Raw genomic sequence first — 21,611 nt, 5'->3', positions numbered from 1 at the left:
TAGAAAAAAGAGCTCATCGAAAGTGGTCGAATTGGGAGCCCATAAAAAGAATAACAACCTGGTGGACATGCCAAATACACGTAAGAAACATAGACGGATGTAGAGAAGGTGCGGACATGGAAAAAAGTCCTTAGATATATAAAATAGGGACAAAAACACAGAGGAAACGAATTGAATCCTTTAGAAAAAAGAGCTCATCGAAATTGGTCGAATTGAGAGCCCATAAAAAGAATAACAACCTGGTGGACATGCCAAATACACGTAAGAAACATAGACGGATGTAGAGAAGGGGTGGACATGGAAAAAAGTCCTTAGATATATAAAATAGGGACAAAAACACAGAGGAAACGAATTGATTCCTTTAGAAAAAAGAGCTCATCGAAAGTGGTCGAATTGGGAGCCCATAAAAAGAATAACAACCTGGTGGACATGCCAAATACACGTAAGAAACATAGACGGATGTAGAGAAGGGGGGACATGGAAAAAAGTCCTTAGATATATAAAATAGAGGCAAAAACACAGAGGAAACGAATTGATTCCTTTAGAAAAAAGAGCTCATCGAAATTGGTCGAATTGAGAGCCCATAAAAAGAATAACAACCTGGTGGACATGCCAAATACACGTAAGAAACATAGACGGATGTAGAGAAGGGGGGACATGGAAAAAAGTCCTTAGATATATAAAATAGGGACAAAAACACAGAGGAAACGAATTGATTCCTTTAGAAAAAAGAGCTCATCGAAAGTGGTCGAATTGGGAGCCCATAAAAAGAATAACAACCTGGTGGACATGCCAAATACACGTAAGAAACATAGACGGATGTAGAGAAGGGGGGACATGGAAAAAAATCCTTAGATATATAAAATAGGGGCAAAAACATAGAGGAAACGAATTGAATCCTTTAGAAAAAAGAGCGATAGTTATTTCTAACTATGTTATGTTATTATCTTCAAACAAACTTAGTGTGAGTTCCTAATATAAATCCAGTTTTGAATAATTTTTTGTACACGTCTTTCATTTAATGTCAAATATCGTATCCTAGACAAGCCTTCTACAGATATTTAACAATAACATGCAATTAACAAGATGTAATAACATACATATGTTTTTGTAAATTGCAATTTCTTCATTTAATTAAATGGAAATACAATTTTTGACTTCGTACAACTTTTTTTAGGATAATGACATAAATTTAATCAAATTTCATCTGTAATTTTTTCCTTCTAGTTATTTGATTTCAAAATACTTTTTTTCATTCTTCTTCTCTTAAGCTAAACACTAATAGTTCGAATAAAGTTTTTATAAAATATAAATTCGAATAGTGACACTTTCTCATTTATTCAGAGAAACGCGAAGAAAAAAAAACGATAACAATTTAACCTGTATACAAATTTCTCGGAAATATTCAACCATCAAAGAACACTGACATGTTCTATGGTCTCATTAATCATCCCATATTGCCGCATTCGCTTCCGTAAGTTCGTACAACATACACCGCAGGGACTTTTTACTCCCCGAACAGTGTGATTGATTGTTAAGTCACCGAAGCTCCTCTCGCGCCGAGTGCACCTCCACAAGCTTATTTTATCATCCGAAGGTCCTGAGGGAACGAGCAAATTTGTTCATGCTTCTGAATATAGACGATAGATATTGTGTATTTGTTCGTTTTACAGCTTCAGTTAAAAATATTAGCTACAACGCAAAGTTTTAAAATTAAAACGAAACCGAACGAGCTTCCCTGTTTATCGTATATTAATCTCCATGTTTCCTATGAAACTAACCTTCGAAAAATATCGATGTCGTCTTTAATCAGTCATTCACGTTCGAATAGATCATTCTAGTTAATCGTTTCAATCTTCTATTGTGAATGTACAGATATAACTGATTTGGAGAGCTGAACTCTTGTCATTTGTCAATCTAGCTTCAAATATGGTTTTCTTTCTAATTTACTATAAATATATAAAGTTAATAACCTTAAATTCATCTCTACAAGTCTTCTAGACCGTTGGCTTCAATCTTATTCACTGTTCCATCGATTCTTTGCGAATTATCTGCATTAAATCGTTCCCACTTCATCTAAATTCCTTTTGATTTGACTTGTAGTCATTTTTTCCTTAGATATCCTCTTCTTCTTCTCCATTCTTCTTTTTCTTCTTTCAGCATTATTGTCGCAATTGTCTGTTGTGGTAATCCTAACCTGAACACCATTCAGAATACTCTATCATTTTAGGTTTTCTTATGAAGGTGTGAAATTGACAACGGATTAAAGTTTATTATACATTGAATTAACTATTTAAAAATGTAATTACAACTTTCTGAAAATACTTTGAAATTTTTCTTATATTCTCGACGGATTTCATTCGTTTTGAATGTAATGAATGCTTCGAGGTGGGCAAATAAGAAGTGCAGAGGTCTATGAAGAATAAACGCCCGAAGGACATTCATAATTTTCAATAATTAAGTAGGAAAGTATTGAAAGGGAAAAGGGCGCGACTATTGCGGTCGGCTGCTCTGTTTTCTAATTCCTTTAGTCAAACATCTCTCGACGTTTCGAGGGGAATAAAAGACATTAATTAAATTACAACCCCGTGGTATGAGCAATGTGTAATGTTAGCGATGTATTAAGCTGCAGGAAAAACTAATTATTACTCATTAATTTTCCATGAAAGCGGTTTCGAATTATGGTATATTTATTTTTACAAATTCTGTTTCAACTTCTACACTATATTATTTTATCCTTCTAAAAACAAAAGTTAATAATTACACCTATATAATTTACGAGGTTCACAAACCCAAATTTCAATTGAAGTTTATAATTTTCGAAACAGATGTTCTTATAAAACTATACCATCTTCTTTATTGTTTACCGAATATATTTACGACGCTCAATATGTCATAATACAAATGCCAAATTAACACATAAAAACGAAACACCATAAAAAAGCGAATTAATATTTATTGCACCGTCCGGGTGGTTGTTTAGCGAGGGTGCGAGCTCAAAACTCAACGTGGGGTCGTTATGCAACCGGGGAGACGTGGAGTTTCTTCATAGACATCCGCGGGCGTACCACGATCTCCTACTGTTTGATTTATTCGTTGTTTATCAAATACTTGTTCCGATATGGTGTAATTGAATATATGCGGACGATACAACGCGGTTCATGTAGAAATTTAATTTCGCCCAAACACATTTGAAGTATTTAGAGAGATAAAACGATAAATATAATTCCAATTGAATGGAAATTGTAGCTAGTTAATCATATATCCTTCTTCTTTCAAATCCTATACGCTAAATTAATTTTAATAGTAGTAATTTTTTATGCTAACTATCTCAATTCTCTCATGTGTTCAAGAACAAGTTTGAAGTCCCTCAGGCTTTACTAAGATTTGATTGTTTTATCTGTCGTGACACTTGAATTAATCGAGTTAAAAAAGTACCAAAGGTGCTCATTAAATGTTGTGTGATCATGATATAGTCACTTTTGATTCAAAAGTGAAAATAAACTTGTTGAAGACGAAGAACGTCCGGAATTACTAATTTGCAATCATAAACAGTAGTTATAGTCTCCAAATGTATCAAGAAAGTACTGAAACGTTTCTTGAATAGATATGAGGAAGACCTGGAAGCAGGTTAACAGTTTTATTTCTTTCTCAAACAAACAAAATACCACATACGAATAGCATTTGTTTCCAAATTGAACCTTGCAGAATTGATTGATTGCTTACAGTGACGAATTCAACGTATTTATGTCTAAGGCTAAAAATTATCAAAAACCTTCAAACTTGTCTCTCAATCTGGTGTTTTTAATTGCGTTTCTTAGTCTTTTCAATAAAGACTCGTTAGGAAAATAGCGGAGTTCATTAAACTAACAAAAGAATCGAAAGAAGAATACCCAGAAGACTTTGGATTGATCAGATGGAATGAGATAAAAACGGAAAAAAGAAAAAAATAAAAAAAAAGAGAGAGGAAAGATGATGAGGAATCAAATTCTAACATCTGTAAAGACTTAATGATGAGATACGATCCGATTAAGAAGAATTAATTGAATAAAAGTTACAAAATAAAAAATCATTTTCCACACAATCAATTTTATTACGAATATTCGATGGATTTTTTAATAAGGAATCAATTTTTTTATGCTTTACACGTTGAATACTGGTCTATGTTCTAATTTTTTTTAATTCAGGATAAAACCATTTCGAAATGTTGGGATTTGAATAGTTCCAAAATGATGTTGTGTAAACATTCTAATATTAAGTCGTTTTCACTTTGAATGCTACATTCTGTATAGTCCCTGTTGCGCGTATTTCGAAAATAAAAGATGAAAATTTTGCAAAAAACAAAAGCCACTACAAAATTCTCGAAAGCGAATAGAGCCTTGTGTATAGTTTGGAATCCAACGGGAACAAGATGAAAAAGGAAGACTTGATTGTATTTAATGCTACTGGGTGTGGTTGGTAATACTGGGGCGGCGTTGCTATAGCAACAGGCCACATCGACATGCTATGAAAAATCCTCTATAACGTTGAAAAACACAATCGATAATTATTACTGATATTTATATGTGAGGAAAATGTGTATTTCAGCAGATTTTTATCAACAATTATTTTATCAACTTATTATTTTGCAATTTACAGTGCTCTAATTTTAATTATTCATTGATTATTTAATAAATTCTCCCTTATACATCCAATATGCTCAAAATAAATCTCAAAATTCGAGATGATTTCATTTAATACAAAAAAAATCAAAAAAAAATTCAAAACTAAGCTGCTATCGAATGGTACAAGAATGGCTCCAAAACGGCAGATACAATTAAATACTCTGCTAATACAACAAGTATTTTCGAAACAGAAATTTTGGTAATCGAAAAATGTTTTGTGCCTGTTAGGTTAGTTAAAAGATTATTGAGTTTACGAAGATGGTTCCAGAAGTACCTGGCTCAACGTTTATGGTTATGAAACAACGCAAAAATTCGGATTTATTTCTGAGAAACATTACCAAACACTAGATGGAAACATCTTCACGACGTTTTTATTTCATTGTGAGCAAACGCGATTTTCTCATGTCCAAATTTTGAGTTAATTTGAGATGTGCCGCACTTTTTCAAATACCTACCTCGAGCACCTACAGTCGACGATCATCCAGTACCACTTTATAGATTTTCTTCTGGAGTCGTCACCTCATTTGATCGACCACTACGTTGCTGGTTTTTGCAGGTCGTGCAGCTTCGAAAAAGCAGTTTCATCCAGAGTAGAATCTTGTTAGGCGTTCATTTGAGTTTGCGCGAATGCCTTTCAAATAAAACGATGATCAATGTTTACAAATTCACTGAAAACGTTCACTTTGTAGCCAGATGTTGTTGACTAAACACAAACAGCAGAAAAATTGCCAGTCATACAAGTTTAAGTGAATCCAGTGTTCTTGGAATTGTTAGAAAGTACAAATCCGATCAAATTCGGTTGCTTCACTATTTATACTCTTGCTTATGGGTCTTTGATAAAATCGAAAAGAAAAAAGATTTTTTCTGTGTTATATTAGTCAAAGATAAATCTTCTTTCCATGATAATAATCTAATGATCATACTCTTCATTATTATGACACTTTTTCGTTACCGTAGCTCGTCTGAATTGAACATAAATGTGTATGGTGGGATTGTGGAAAATCATATAATAAATTTCTATATTTGCAACGGTCACTTCAATGGATGTTGTTTTAAAATCTCTTTCTTCAAATATCAAACCATATACGTCGAATATTTGTATTAAAATTCCTAAATAGATATATGCAGTTGGCCACCCAGATTCGCAGATCTAATTTTTTTTTTTTTTCGAGAGTACGTGAAAAACTTTGTGTACAGTCCTCCCCCGACTAGGAGGATTTTTTTCGCTGCAGGACACTTGACATGTCGAGCATCTTTTGAACTTGAAGTTGCACATCATATTACATAAAATGGTACTCAATTCAAGAAATTATCATCAAATTTTTTTCTTTATGATCTCAAAGAAGTTAAATATAGTTCGTGATATATAATACTAATTATTCTGATTACTTGAAGTATGTATAATGTCCAAAATTGATATCAACTACTCAGGGAAACATTTCTAAAAACGACGAAAAGCAAAATTGGAAAATTTGTGTTTGAACCATCTTTTGGAACATCCTACGACTATTCCAGTCAAAAATTTTCAGGAATCATTAAAAATGTCTAGATTATGATTTTTCCGAAAAAATATGAGTGTATCTTAAACTCTTTCTGTATTTATTATAATGGATAATAAAAACAAAGTAAATCACAGTTCAACAAAATAAAAATCCATACAAAAGTGTAGTTAATATCGAGAAAAGAAATGAAAAAAAAAAATGTCCGATTGGTGTACACCGAACGATTCTTATCCCTGACAGGAGCGATGTCCTTTTCCTTTTGGTAGGAGTGTCCAGAAACAGCGCCGACGCCTGTCGTCTCGTGACGTCACGCTCTATTATGAAGACTGATTTTAATAATGGCGTCGATAGAGAGAGAGTCCTCTGGAGGGGTAGATTATACAGTGTCTTTGGTGAAGCAGTGAATCTCGGTTTAGCTCTCCTTGAACACTTAGTGAAATTAATCCGACAGACCAAGTTAAGTTAGAGCACAAATTGAAAAATATCACCTACATGAAACATACGTATCCGGAAAGATTTACGGATTTTCAGAAGTGGGATTCAGTGAGAGATTCGTCTTATGAGATCGCCGTGATTTTATTATTTTTTCAAATTGTCTGTGATAAATTTTTCTTTGTTGTCGGGAATGTTCGGACGAAATAGGTAATTTTAATTATTTCTGCATGTCAATTGATAAAAATATAGTTATACGAAGGAGATTTGAAATCAATTGAAAAATATGTTTATTGAAATTTTGTCAATTTTACCAAACTTTAAAATCTACAATGTGAAATAATGAAAATTAACACTCACATTTTTAGTTCCTTCATATTTTATTTAACTGACACAAAGAAAAATATTTATTTTTGAAACTATTAGATATTGAAAAGGGGTTTCCAGGACAAGTAATCAAATTAATATTCACAGTGTATAACACCAATTACAAATGAAAATTCTCAGATAACAATGGGAAAATCATCACAGATTATCAAATTCGTTTTATCTAGTTATTTGCTGTTTTTATTACCTTATTTATTACTATTGGAAAAAGTAGGGGGATCGCTGCTTACTTGTAGCATTTTCATTGTCTTTTGATATATCTCACGGTTTATAAATATCTTAAATATCTTTATTTGATCAGATGCATTCTCCAAATCTATAAATTATAAACAGTCTTCGTTAATTAATTGTCTAATTGTAATTATTGGGTTTTTCTACTTCTAAAGCCACATCGTACGACCTTTTAAGTAACTTTCTTCATATCTTTAAAAATCGGGGGTCAAAAGTAAAAAATAACGATTTTTTGCACATTTTTTGCAAATAACTCGTTTCCTATCAGTTTTTCTCTATTTGTATTTATGATCAATAATGTAGATCATTAAATTCTCTACAATTTTTGTATCAAAGATTTTTTAATTCGGTGAATCGTTTCTGAGATATAGGGCAGAGCGCGCGCGGTTAAAATCCCGTTTGGAATCAACTGGTAGTCCCGATCAAAATAATCAAAATAAAGTTTATAAATTATTGCTAAATATATAATTATAAATAATTTTCATTTTTTATCAACAATAACATTGTTTTTCAATATTTTTTTCAGTAATGAACTTAAATATGAATTCAAAAATACTTGTATTTTATTTCTGTCATTGAACAATCAAGGGACATACTTTAATTACATTTTTATTGTATTCTCGTTTATGCTAATTACATTTTAGGTGGAAAATAATTTGGTACATCTCGTTTAAAATCTTTAAACTTTGAAATTCCTTCATAACGTTAAGAATTATACCTGGCATTATATCGTACGGACCTTTCTATTTATAGCCAGTAGGAACGCGCGCGCTGTGCCCTATATCTCAGAAACGATTCAACGTATGAAAAAAATTATTAGACAAAAGTTGTAGAAAATTTAATGCTCTACAATATTGGTAATGAATAAAAATAACGTAAAACCCATAGGAAATGAGATATTTTCAAAAAATGGATTCTTATTCTGAAAAATACTTTACAGATTGCCATATTGCCAAATTCTCATTAAATACTAATACAACAACATAATAATAAAAAAATAAACAACAGAAAATATAGAAATAGAATATAAAAATAGATGAGATAAAAAACAAAATTTCTTATACGACCCCTCATTGCGGAAACAGAACTTATATTTAAATATATTTTCTAAATTATACATTCGAGCATTATGAAGTTTTAAAGGATGATTACGTAGTGTGTATGACGGAATAAATAATTCTAAACTACCATCTGAAGGTCAGGGGCGGCTTATGAATGATTAACAATCAGTAACTTCCACCAAGACAATCTGAAAATATCAAAAATGTCGACATTCTGAAAATAATTATCATAAATCGTAATTATTCATTAAGAATACTTATAGGTGGTATTTACATAAGGAATAAATTGAAATGTAGACAAACTTAGTTTTGGTGTATATGCTTCTACAAACGTGGGAAAAATATTTAATTTGTTTCCCATAACCATCCTAAATAACTGCCAAGGTAATAATTTTTTAAAACAACTCACTCCTTCAAAGATTTTACTCGATTTTTTTTCTATTTGATTCATATGGTCCCCCAGAATATTTCCGTGCTTGTCAAGCGAAATCTTTGTACATCATCCTCATTTTCTCGTCCATGTTGTGTGCAACATTCTCATTTGTGATGAATAACGTTCCAATAAGAAATTGTAATGACGAAAATGAACATTAGAAGGAGATAATTATCGGCGATGAATAATTGTACGACTCTAATACGTACAAAGAATAAATAATGTATTTTGAGAACTTTCCTAACAATTTAAACATGTTTTTCGCATGTGAATGTACATAATATATATATAGATATTTGAAATAGAACACTGCTTCAATGCAAACAAAGATTAGTTACTATTTACTAGAACAATAAAAAATTTCTGTCGCCCGTATTTTTATTTGAGATAGCGGAACGCGTTTAATAAAAGCAGATAACTCAATATAATAAAAATGCTATTTAGATTCAAACTAGTTCGGATTATAATCTAATAAATAATACTACTCGAGATTCCGCTTCTTTTTTTCTAATATAAGTTTTTCCTAAGTGAATTTTTGTTATTTAAATTGACTTTGTGTAAGTGGAAATTATTTGTTGTTAGTGCACTTGGAGTACGTATTCTATTTCTATACAATTAATGTTTTAAATGAAACTTTTATACGATATACATTCTTCATGTCTATCCGTAACGAATATTGTCGAACTTCATGTCAACAGCAACGCGAAAGAGTTAAGGAGAGAACCAGATTCTGAATGTCTTTAGCCAGGTTATTCGACTTCTTCTTAGATCTCTTTTCCCAAATATTTTCACTGTATATGCAAGTTTTTATGGTTATAATTACTTCTCGTTTTGTTTTACATTCTTCTAGAACTTCTTCACTAGTTATCCAGGCTTTGCAAGGAATCTTGAGTGTTTGTTTCGTTTCTGTATGTTGTCATTCAATTCTAAGGTTTGCGGATAGATTCCAGTAGAATTTTCCAATTATTCACAGGTTCTTAGCGATCATTCCGGTTTCTTCGAGTATCATCATCATTTTTCCATGCTTGATTCGATCGAATGCCTTTTCATAGTCCATTAAACACGAAAATCTATCGCAAATTACGTCTCTGTGTATTTATATAAGAACTTGTACCAAGAACAAAGCTTTCTTCGTACCAAAAGCATTTATAAATCAGAAGTGGTTGGGGGATATTCAGCTCTCACATAATTTGTGAATAATTTTGAGAAAAAGCTCTAAATAGTCTTTCTTTGAGTTTGAGAAATTTTCATCTTACTTTCTTCCACTTTTCATTTGCATTACTGCTGCTTGGACTTTTCAAAGTTGTTATTTTGGTATTCCAATAGTTTTTCGAAGTATGTCTGATTTTGTCTTCTTCATTCTTCTTCTTCTTCGCATATCACTTTCGTCCTTTTCTTGGGATCAGACTGAGACTATAGACTAAATAGTCAGGTTTTATGTCTTTCAAGCTAAGACATGCCCTTCAGAAAGCCCATCATAATTTGATTCTCCTCTCGTAATCTTAAATATTTTCTTTTTTGTTTTTATTTATCATCAAAAACCCATCATCTTTCATTGATGTAGTTATATTGGTTTAACAATCAGAAATTGTCCTCACGGAAATTCCGAGTGTTAAGCAAAAATGTATTTGTTCATTCCTGGTATTTAAAAAGTTGAGGAATGATACAAATGTCCGTATTAACTTTCTATTTCTTGTTCTCTCAGGTTTAGGTTTGAAAATAAGTTTTTTAATTTAGCAGTTCTCAAAATCGTTCAAAATAAGTTCCTGCTCCTGTCAAAACTCTCTGCGATTAACAAATCTAAAATTTTTCAAAAAATCTTCTCTTCTTGATATAAGGACGATTCGGTACTTAATAAATAAAATCTTCTACTCCTTTACTAGAGACTAGGAAGAATTATGAAGATTGATCAAGGTGGGAAGGTTAAGCGTGCATTTCCAAAGATATAAATGTGTTGTACCTATCGAAAGTCAAGCCTTGCAAGGTCAGGGGCCCTGATTTACCCTTTAGAGACGGTAGCGCCTCGATAAACAGATTTCTAGTGATAGTAACTGTTTAATTTTCAAGTTAAGAATAACTCTGTTAATATATTTGTCAAAAGCTTTATTAGCAGCCGCTCAGAGCAGAGAAAACTGGAAGTATTTGGAGGAGGCCTATGTCCAGCAGTGGACGAGATAAGACTAAATGATGATGATGATGATTAGTATTTCATCGACTATTTTTTCAGTACTTCCATCCTCTTCTAGAGTTGGTCTAAAAACTTCTTCAATGTTTCATTCGGTGTCACTTCTTGGTTATTTTCTTCTTCATCGGTTTTATCACCTGCTTTCCCCAATATTTATTTCCTCCTTAATAAACCTCTTACTTGATAACTTTGCTTTATCGACGTGATAGTTTTCAACTTTTTCCTCAAATGTTTATGATGGAAACAGAATACTGAGCTCTGTGTCAAACTAGTAAATCTTAGAGAAACCACGAATTGTTCTTCGAAAGCTAGAGCTATTTCTTTCAACACTGAATGCCTATTTAATGCGATTCATTTCGAAAACGTTTTTTATATCGATTTTTCCTGCTACCAGATGTTGTAATTTCATGAACTCATAGCCGAAAGTTAATTAAAAAATCCTTTTGCTTTGTCACAGGTAGCGATAGCAGGAATAGCAATCCCGTTATAATCGGGAGCAGTGATTAATATGTCCATTTTGGATCAATCCAGGACTTTACCGCACATCCAGGGCTTACCACCCGTTACGCAATCCATGATGCCACCTCATTCCATGGACGGACCTCCAAATTCAGACGTTCTTCTGGCCTTATTAGCAAGAAATAAAGCGCTTGAAGGTAAGGAAACTAATCTAATGGAGTTTAATTGTACGACAAATTCAATTGAAAATAAATTTCGATTAAAGATAATTATCAATTTTTCTTTTATTTTGAGTTTCGTATTGAACAAAACGATATTTAGTAACAAGCGACTCCATTATCACCCCCTAAACTCTACCGGAAATAAACAATGTCCGGCACGTGGACCGAGCGCCGCGAGGCGGCAACTGTTAATAGTCGGGGAATCCCAGCAACCCCTTCAAGAGCCCAACTGTTGACACCACCAAACCCCATGTGTTTCCGGTAAAAACAATGTCTTGGATATTACGGTGAATCTGTGTTTCCGGTATCACAATGAACGCGATTAATTTGAATAGAAATTCTAAGGGGTGTTCCGTGACCGGTGGCTGAAAAAATGCGTGGAAGTGACAAGACAGAAATGAATAATGGAAATCCCGAAAGCTGTTGATTATTTAATATGTGTCGATGTCGAAAAGGGTAATTTTTTACGTCCAGCCAACATTTATTAGATTATGATCAAAACAAATATTTTTTTATAAACAAGGAAACAAATTTTAACGAATCTTTTTATTTATTTAATAGCATTGATTCTGCGCTAAATCATGAATTCAATATGATACTGCGAACCGCTACTGTCCATGGTTAAAACCAAGGAAAATATTTTATTTAATGCTAATTATGGGAAGCCTAATTTTTTGAAACAATCAGCCGGATTTTTTGATCTAAGTGCACGTACTCTTTGGCTACACTTTGAGTCCTTTCCGAATACTTTTGTATTTTTTACACCATGTAACATACAATCAAAAATTGTTCACACAGACATTGAGTACTTGGTTTATTAATTAAAGACAGCAATGAAGTACATTCTTTCAATAAGTATTTTCTTTTTTCACTAACTTATAAAGTCTTCATGAAAACATGGCTTTTAAGTTATAACTGACAGTTCGTTTGGGTTGAATCTTTTTAAGCACTTATTTTGGCACGGTAAATTAAATTTCTATTCTTGGCTTCATGTCTAACCGAATGTCCTTTGAGGATTTCAACGTTAGAATCACTTGCAGTACCCCAGAATTGAATCCAATATGGGTTTTATGTGGGTTCTAAAATCATTTTATAGAGGAGCAGATTGTTTTTAATGTTTAATCTTGAGCTTATGCCAATTAGCCAGTACATTTCACTGACTTTAATACCCAATTAGTTAGTCTTCTATCTAGAAACATCACCATTTATTTTGTCTCATTTTATTGTTCTAATTCAATATTACAGTCTTCTTCGATGCTTCTTACAGAGAATGACAAGTATGAAGTTAGCCGTATTAGAATTAGACGTTTGTGGCCTTGAATTCAATTTAAATCTTCTAAATATCAAGGATATTTTAAATAACGTCATACTTCCTTTTTAATCCCTTTTCGTCGCCGCCCTCAAATGCACCAGGTGTTGAAAGCTTCAACGTTCATTAATTATCATGTTATCAAATGATTATGCAAAATCTCTGGAAGTTTATTAATTATATAATAAGTAAGGAGAACGGAAAGCGCGTTAAAATCACTGAGGTAAAACGGTTGATTTTATAATTTCGATCAGATGAATTTTTAAACTCGATTGTTTTTCCTTGGTAATATCTACAGCGTCGATGGATTAAAACTGTGTAGTTTGTGTGGTTTAATAACTCTGTCTGTTATTGATTCAGCAATGTTTTTGATGTATTAGTGCCTAGAGGACGTTTTTACTTTGATCTGTTGATCTATCATGTACCCTGAAATGTTTACTAGCAACGACTCTTCAAAATGAGCTACCAAAATGGGTCTATGTGGTTAGTACTGTGGACTTTGTGAATGGAAAATCTCGAACTCACAGAGGAGGTGCTTGAGTCTTTACCTGCAAGTTTTTCCGATGATCTCCAGGTACTAACTCACCTAACAGATTCTAGTGAGTATATCTGTAGTTTTTCTCAATTTCTATTTCGAAAAACTTTATGATGATACCTTGATGAATTTTTATGACTTCAGCACCTTTAGCTCCTCTAGTTTTTTGGTATCTCAAAATATACAAAGTGGCTTTATTTTGATATCAATTTTGAGTAGGAACTTTCTATTTTGTTGATTGAAATATCTTTCGGCTAACGTTAAAACTTACATCAATCAACCTGTTCTTAAAAACTCTGGTAATCATTTTTAAGTACTGTGAACACAAAATTTGTTGTCACATTTTCCTACCCAATCAAAAGTGGAGTTAAATTCGTGGTGGTTCAGGAAAACTGCAGTACCGGCGACGGTTTTAGAATAAGGGTAATTCGGCGACTGTAAAAAATTGCTCGGTCTGTTCGTGACGAGCCTGATTTGTCTATTCGGAAATCTGCATAGATCATCATTACTTGGAACATTTGGACATTAGATTCACGATCTTTAACTAGGAAATATTCCTTGTGTCTAAAAATCCTGTGACCTAAGCCAAATTTGCTGAAAATAAAGAGTGAAATTAATTATTATAACAAATTATGGGATTCCAATAAAGACAATGCCATCCCGAAGAATAATCATTAAAAAATAATAACTTTTTCTTGCCCCAATGTGCACTTATACCAGATTTAAATCAGTTGGTTCGAGAATTGCAACGTTAAGATGCTGGTAAGAGGCTTGACTTCTTAAATCAGATGATTGGGCGCTTTCCAACGCTTGCTGGACAAGTCAACAAGCAAAATTGCCGCTACTGAAGTGCAACCAAATCAAAACACAAACATAAAAAACTCCTACAATCACCTAAAGTGACCGTTTGTGCAAGGTGACACGAAAGGAAATTCAGAGCGTTATGTGCGGATGTTGGGCGACTTCTTCGTGAACTGCAAAAATTGTTTTAACCAAAGAAATCCGTCCAATAAATTTATGCCACGAGTTCGTGGAATTTTTACTGGCAAATTGATCCCCAAGAGAGGTGACTTAAGTTGGCCTCCACGCAGTCCCGATTGAGCCTCTATATACTTCTCCAATCGGATTGTATCAAATCTACAACTAATCGAATTGCATATTACAAAATGGCAACCATCCCGGAGAATACCTGACGAGTCGTCATAGACAATTTTAGAGCAACGCAAACGGTTCTGGTCGATAAGTCACAGTGGGGCACTGCATTAAACTTAAATATAGCAGTTCTGGAAGGATTTCAATGAAAAGCACCTTCAAATTAAGTCAGTTGAAGAAGAAATATCTTACTTCTTCAAGAAAGATTTAGAAGACATCTTCCGTATGATATGCTTGACATATTCTAGTGTCTTAGTGATGTGTTGTGTAGTATTCCCTCGATCAAACTATTTTTTTTTTCTAAATGAAAGGAAATTGCCACTGGACAACCTTCCTACAAGATAATTTATGTATTGCTTCGGACCATTTGCTCGTTGTAAATTTTACAGATTGCAAATAAAAAAAAAGTTGTATAACTAGATGAAATTTAATAATTACGAATCACGCATTTATCTTACTCATTTGGACGTGGATCTAAAATCGAGTAGTTAAACTGACCGGAAAAATCAGAGTTTCAATGATAAATAAATAATTTCCTAGTCCCACATCCCCCATTAATCCGAGTCAAATTCCAACTCTCACTGCCAACTCGAGTCACTAATTTTCTAACAAACGAACATCGATTCTAATCTAATTACCGAAACCCAAAGCATAGGGCCGGGCATCGTCAGATTAAGTCTCAGAAAATGTAACAGATTTCCCATGTGAACTGATGGCAACAGTCGCGAGTCTATCCACCCCGTAACCGTAGTACTAAGTCACGTGTTGGCCCACCGTGCACGTGCCGTCAAAACGTGGTTATTCTTTTAGCCTCGTCGCCGATGTGTAATTATGGACATTGACATAGGATACACATCTCAACGGATACTATCTAGATGGGGTTTTAATATGATAATGTTTTGTTTGGTTTATATTTTTTTTTCCGAGAGCGAGATATATAAGTGGTGGTTAACAACTTTCGCAGGCGTATCAGATCTCAGGATAAATAATGATCAGTTAATGGACTGTAGGTGATGAAAATATAAGAAGAGAAATTACCCGATCCGTAAGGATAACAGATATAGCAGAACAAGGTCTTTTGGAATATTTTTTATGACTCTATATTGTTTGCGTTTAATATATCGGCAAATTCGTCCTTTGTAACTGCAATCCAATGTCGGATTGGGGACCAAGGACCATAATGAGATGAGATGATGGACCACAATCACTTTTTTCTTCAGTGTTTTGGTTCTATTGTTATTTTTAGTGGGTTTTGGGCTCTTTGTTGTTAAATGATACTTAAAAGTTCTTAAAAATTACAAATTGTAGCACGTTTGCCTGTACCTACTGGTCTATACCATATTTCCAATATAGAATACTCATTTTTGAAATAAATTCATTCACTCTTCAACTTTTACATGTATTTTAATCGGTTGCTGAAAAAAAATTTTTGGAGGCGCCGGGCATCGATCCCGGTACCTCTCGCATGCTAAGCGAGCGCTCTACCATCTGAGCTACGCCCCCTGTTTATTATCGTGTTTATAAATGAAAAGTAGCTGGGGATATTTAAATTGGATCGCCAATACTAATAAAACATGTCAAAAATATCGAAAAGATTACGTGCCATAACTTTGGTGATTGTCTTTCATGACTATGTTCTAACTCATTCTTCAAATCTAGTGCATTTGAATGAAAAGTAACATTAAAATTTACTGTATACACTGTTTACACCACTACTACACCAACACTCACGATTACACTGTCTAAAGCGCGTTTCGACAACCAAGTTATCATCTTCAGAGGCCGAAGACATCGAAATGGTTAGAGCTGATACACTTAATCTATTTAGGAAACTGATTTTACGAAGTGGAGGTACCCCAAAAGAACTGCTAAATTTTACCCCATGAATTATTGTGTCTAGTATATTAAAATATAAGTAACAGAAGGCTTTTAATTTCAAGAAAAGTTCCAAATTCGGGAAATGAATGTCGAATAGCCTTCTATTATGATTATTTCATACTATTTCTCTGTTTTAGCTTGTATACATACTATTTATTTATAGAAAAATTTTTAAAAATATTCATTAGGGAAACTACACATTAACGTAGGTGGTCGGTTGGTAGCACTGATTTATGTTTGACAGTTCGTTCTGTAAATAATTTGTCGGGTGAATAATTCCAATTTACACCACCAGATTTGTGGGACTTCTACCGCCATTTTTTCACTGAAGATTTGTATGTTTTATCAATATTTCATGAATAAATTTACTTTTTCTATAAACTTATTAGATTTCATTGTAAATATCTTAAAATTGAAATAACCTCATACATGACCGAAGAATATATCGACCAGTCAGCTGTCAAAACGAAAATCTTATTCAGGAACACCAGCCCACTAAGGAAAATTACCAAAAATCGAAAGCTTTCCATAGATTTATCAGTCCTAAAGTTATAAATCGATACTTTTGATATTTGTATGTCTTAATTGAAATTAAGTTTACTATTTACTATAAACTAAAAAAAAATTTAAAAAAAAATAAACTGGAGGCGCCGGGCATCGATCCCGGTACCTCTCGCATGCTAAGCGAGCGCTCTACCATCTGAGCTACGCCCCCTATATAATCATGCACTCCATATGTACTATAAGTATACAACTAACAATATATAATTGAAAATCATTAAATATTCGAATTTTTTTTTATTTCTTCTTATTTTCCTGCACTCATAACTTTCGTTTGTTCCAATTCTGTAAATTTATTCTAATTTCACTGTTTGCTCTGTATTTTTCTTTTATCGATTGTTGTTTTGTGATTTTTCTTATCTTTTTATTTCTATGATTGTTTTACTTTATTCCCCCGCTTAGGTATTTTTGTTTATCTTGGCTTCATCATTGATTCTCATTGCCCAATTTGCATATCATTATTCGTATTTATGTCTCTTTTCGTTTTTTTTTTTTTAGTTTACAGGACAATTTTTAAATTGATTTTCCTTATTTGTTCTTTCTGTTGGTATTTTCCCGTATTTTGTCAATATTCGTACGTCTTTCTAGTGTTATTTAATTTGTAGTTTCTTCCTATTTATCACAAATTATTGTCAACCCTTCATTTTCGTCGTTAGTCCATTTTTTTTCTACTTCTTTTTCGTTTTAATATGTTTTTTATTTTTCTCTACTATCCGTTATTTTATTTATACGAGTAATAAAAGATTTCAGTTGTGGTGTCAACCCTCTGTTTTCAATATTTGGTACTTAAAAAAAATAGTTAACGCATTTTAAAGAAAAAATGTTGAAACGTCGTATTACGATTTCGTTGACTACCGATAAAGTGGCCAACTTAACAAAGGAAAAGTTTATTTGTTCTGCTTACGAAATTGAATTATGAACAGCATAAATTTTAATCAGCAAACAATGTAATAAACCAAACCCCCAAACAAAGATAACTTTGATTGGGTAAAATAAATAAATTCAAAACAAACACTCAACTCGCAGTTTATTCAATAGACCACAAGGGTGTACGTTTAGACGGGTAGTTTCATACAAGAGGGTGAAGTGCAAAATCCAGATCCGGTGCATGCTTACTTGAAATATCATAAAAGCAAAAAGTCTCTTTGGTTCACTCCCTATATTAGTACAAGATATAAACGATAGATGGGAGTCTGGAAGAGAGTCTGTACTCTAGATGGAACTACATTAGGAAGGAAAAACATTAGAAGAACAAAAAATTGTTGGATGGAGAAGATTGTTGAATTTTCTTCTTGTTTGGACATGAATCTGCACGTTTAAATGTAATTGGACCACAACAACTAGAATTAGATACCAAGGTATGTGTTTTCCGAACACTACGACCTTTAGAAGTTTGGAATTAGGTATTTCCACACGGCAGACACTTCTTAAACTACTCAAGTATAAAAGGGTAAAAAAAACAGGTAGAATTGAAATCCTCGTGAGTTGTTAGTTATTTATTTGGACACTCTGTCATTTCTATTACAACATTTAGGATTTATTGGATTGGAGGCCGACTCTGACGCAAAATTTAATGTCGAGGGCGTCTTTATTTGGACCATATTATAGTCATGCTTCACGGTATAATTTGTAGGTTGAACTGATGATAGTATTTACTAAAACTCTCTAGAGAGGTTGTCGGAATGATCCTCGTTGAGAAGACAAGTTATTGATTACGTCATTTGGGAATATATTTACTTAAACAATGCGACATCATATACAGATTGTCTCAAATATATTTATCCTGAATGTTTTGAAGAATTATTACGTTTTTATTCACTTTTCATATCATTTCGACTGGCTTTTTGCATGAATTACTCTTTTTTTTTTCTTAGTTTGGTCTATGAAAGCAACATAATATCGTAAAGTATGAAAAAGGCAGAGTATTGGGTTTTGTTAAAGGGGAACGGCGAAGGCAGGCAAATGAGGCGGTCGATGATGCGTGCCGCGTGAGTGGTTGCCTTCCACTCTAGTTGATTACATCGGGGTAACGGGGGCGGTATCGAAACAGCCTCACTCGGTTTGCCACTAGCGCCGCTCCCGATATTCCATCTATACGAGGTAGTACATAAGCTATAATACACGAAATAATATAAAAACGAAATAAAATAAAAATAATCAACACAGGAATGTTTTAAATGAATAGTCAGAAATATTGAGACGGTAAAAAATTGTTTCTTCACGTGAGAAAAAGCACGTACTTCCGAGTAATCCAGGCAAATGATTTAATATTGAGAAAACAACTGCACCGAGCTGTAGCAAAACTTGGAATACCTAAGAAATTAATAATGAAAATGACACTAAACAAAATCGAATATATAGTAACCATACAAGTTTATTAGAGGTGATTCTCAAAGTTGGAGGATTACGATCTCAAGGAATGATTTATAATAGCGAAAGGCAAGTCCTGGCATATGCAAATGATGTAAAATATGAAACTGTTTGAAATTCCAGCAAAAAGATATGGCTTGCTTGCTATAGAATGCAAAGACTTTGAATACCAGGAAGTGTCACTAACAAGTAAAGAAGCCGAAATCAAAAACTTTGGCAGTAGACTGGCAAGAGTTAATAAAACAGTTGAAGCTCTAGGAAACCTACTAAGGTCCAAAGATATTTCAAGGGTAGCGAAGCTAAGAATTTAAAGAACAATTACGAGGTCTGGGCTATTATACAACGAGACTACGCGCCCAACGGGCGCCCTAGACGGGTGTGGTATCTATATATCTTGTCTATGTACGTCCCAAAACACGTTTCCGACAATATTTGTCCAGTAGCGGTTGAAACGGACCGAAAACCGTGTGCGACAATAAACATATTTCTCTTTACATTGAAAAAAACTCCGACTGAGTGCTATAAATAGTTGCAAGAGGCCTATGGGGACAATTCTCTATCTCGTGTGCGTGTTTTTTAATGGTGTAAGTGCTTTAGTGAAGGCCGATAGAGCATTGAAGATAAACAGCGTCCAGGTCGTCCTGTGACTGTTTCGACTCCGAAGGCAGTGACCAAAATCAACCAAATTGTGCGTGTACATCATCGAATGATCATCCGGATGATTGCCGAAGCTATAAACGACGATAAAGAAACGGTTAGAGAAAAGTGTTGTGTGCAAAGGTGATGCCAAAATATCTGACTCCCCACCAAAAGAACGAATGCAGAGATCGGTTAATTAGTAAGGGCAATTCAGCCAGAATGGAAGAAGAGGTCGTCCACGTATAAAATAGATAAATCCACGCGAGGAAAAAGCTAATTAGCAAGTTTCCAAGGAAATAGACTAAGAACTGTGAACCAAACCACCATTGGTTAATCTAAAGTAGATTAGAAAGCGATTTCTGTACCTGTATGTTCACAATATACTTTTTTAATTTGATTATAATCACACTAGTTTACAAATTATGACTTTTTTATAAACCCTGAAATGAATATTTCAATTCACCACGTCCCTCAAACCTAAATTTTTTCAAATAATTTTGCAGCGTCTTCAAAGTTTGTTATTGGGTTCACAAGGTGGATATAAATAAAACATTTTTACATTAAAACGAGTGTTACGAAAAACGCTTTTCGTTATTTGTACTATTTCCAGTTTTTATAGAAAGAAAACTAAGAGGGAGACAAGATTTGGATGAAAAGGTCCCCAATTTGAAAGCTTCGTCAATGCAGCAAAAGATGCTTAGCGAAGCCATTCAAAAAGGTTATTTCCTAGAAATAAAAATTGGAAATAATTATCTATTCTTATATACATTCATCAAATATATGAAATCACCCCATATTATTTAAGGGTAGATACGTTTTGAAGGACATATATTCATCGTGCACATTGTATCATATGGCACCGAAAGAGTGAAGCTTTTTATTTTCAGACACTTGAGCATTTTCACATTTTTCATTCACGACGACATAAGCGTAGCGATGCCATATCCAGATATCTAAATAGGAAAAACGCACGACGATCAAAAAGTCAGATAGGTAAATGACCATTAGATTACCCGCGGGTGAATCATATAGGGCGGCAGATGGTTCGACTTTAGGTATCACGAAATAAACTGAGGGGTTGAGGAAGCTCTATAACAGCTCCATAATATTTCATTAGCTGGCGATCCGTAAGCGGGGTAATAGTCCAGGGAAACGACTGATTATTTTTCATAATTTTCTTTATCGAAACTTTATTTCAAATAAGTAGTAAGTCAACTATTTATTGGCGGCTATATTCGTGGAGGCTAATGTCATCAATGAGCTTAAAGTTGTGAGCAATATCAAAAAGAAGATATTCACGATATTAATAGAGTTGAAGAAGAAATCAATTGATCAAAGATCAATTGAAAGATAAGCAAAAAAACGAGTGGATAGGAAATAAAATAAAAGTGGAAAAGTGCAAATCGAAAATAGAAATTCCCTGTTCCCGAAGTTATAAACTGAAGTCCCTGGGAATGAGAAAGATCACCACCAGAAGTACATAAAGAAGATAGAAAAGGGTTAAGCTTGTATCCAAAGGTGGAATGATAATTAGATAAATAGATTTTGAGTGAGTTAAAACTGAATTACATGAAAAAGAAAATTAAAAGATT

General features: G+C 33.4%; 1 protein-coding gene and 2 non-coding genes across 3 annotated transcripts in view; 1 reads left to right on the top strand and 2 right to left on the bottom strand.

Annotated features, from left to right (window-relative positions):
* Positions 1 to 6,548: 6,548 nt before the first annotated feature.
* The window catches only part of LOC130441356 (LIM/homeobox protein Lhx3), a 52,615-nt gene continuing 37,552 nt past the window's right edge, over positions 6,549 to 21,611 (top strand). The window contains exons 1-2 of the mRNA XM_056774992.1: positions 6,549 to 6,808; positions 11,353 to 11,551. Coding sequence (XP_056630970.1) covers positions 11,404 to 11,551 — 148 coding nt within the window. The 5' untranslated portion in view covers positions 6,549 to 6,808; positions 11,353 to 11,403. The remainder of the gene's footprint in view (positions 6,809 to 11,352; positions 11,552 to 21,611) is intronic.
* Trnaa-agc (transfer RNA alanine (anticodon AGC)) lies at positions 16,002 to 16,074 on the bottom strand. Its single transcript has one exon. It is a non-coding gene; the product is annotated as a tRNA-Ala (tRNA).
* Trnaa-agc (transfer RNA alanine (anticodon AGC)) lies at positions 17,092 to 17,164 on the bottom strand. The gene has a single exon. It is a non-coding gene; the product is annotated as a tRNA-Ala (tRNA).

This window comes from Diorhabda sublineata, chromosome 3 (genome assembly GCF_026230105.1).
Source record: "Diorhabda sublineata isolate icDioSubl1.1 chromosome 3, icDioSubl1.1, whole genome shotgun sequence".
Lineage (NCBI taxonomy): Eukaryota > Metazoa > Arthropoda > Insecta > Coleoptera > Chrysomelidae > Diorhabda > Diorhabda sublineata.
Note: the sequence above shows the minus strand (reverse complement) of the source record. Positions and strands in the feature narration are given on the sequence as shown.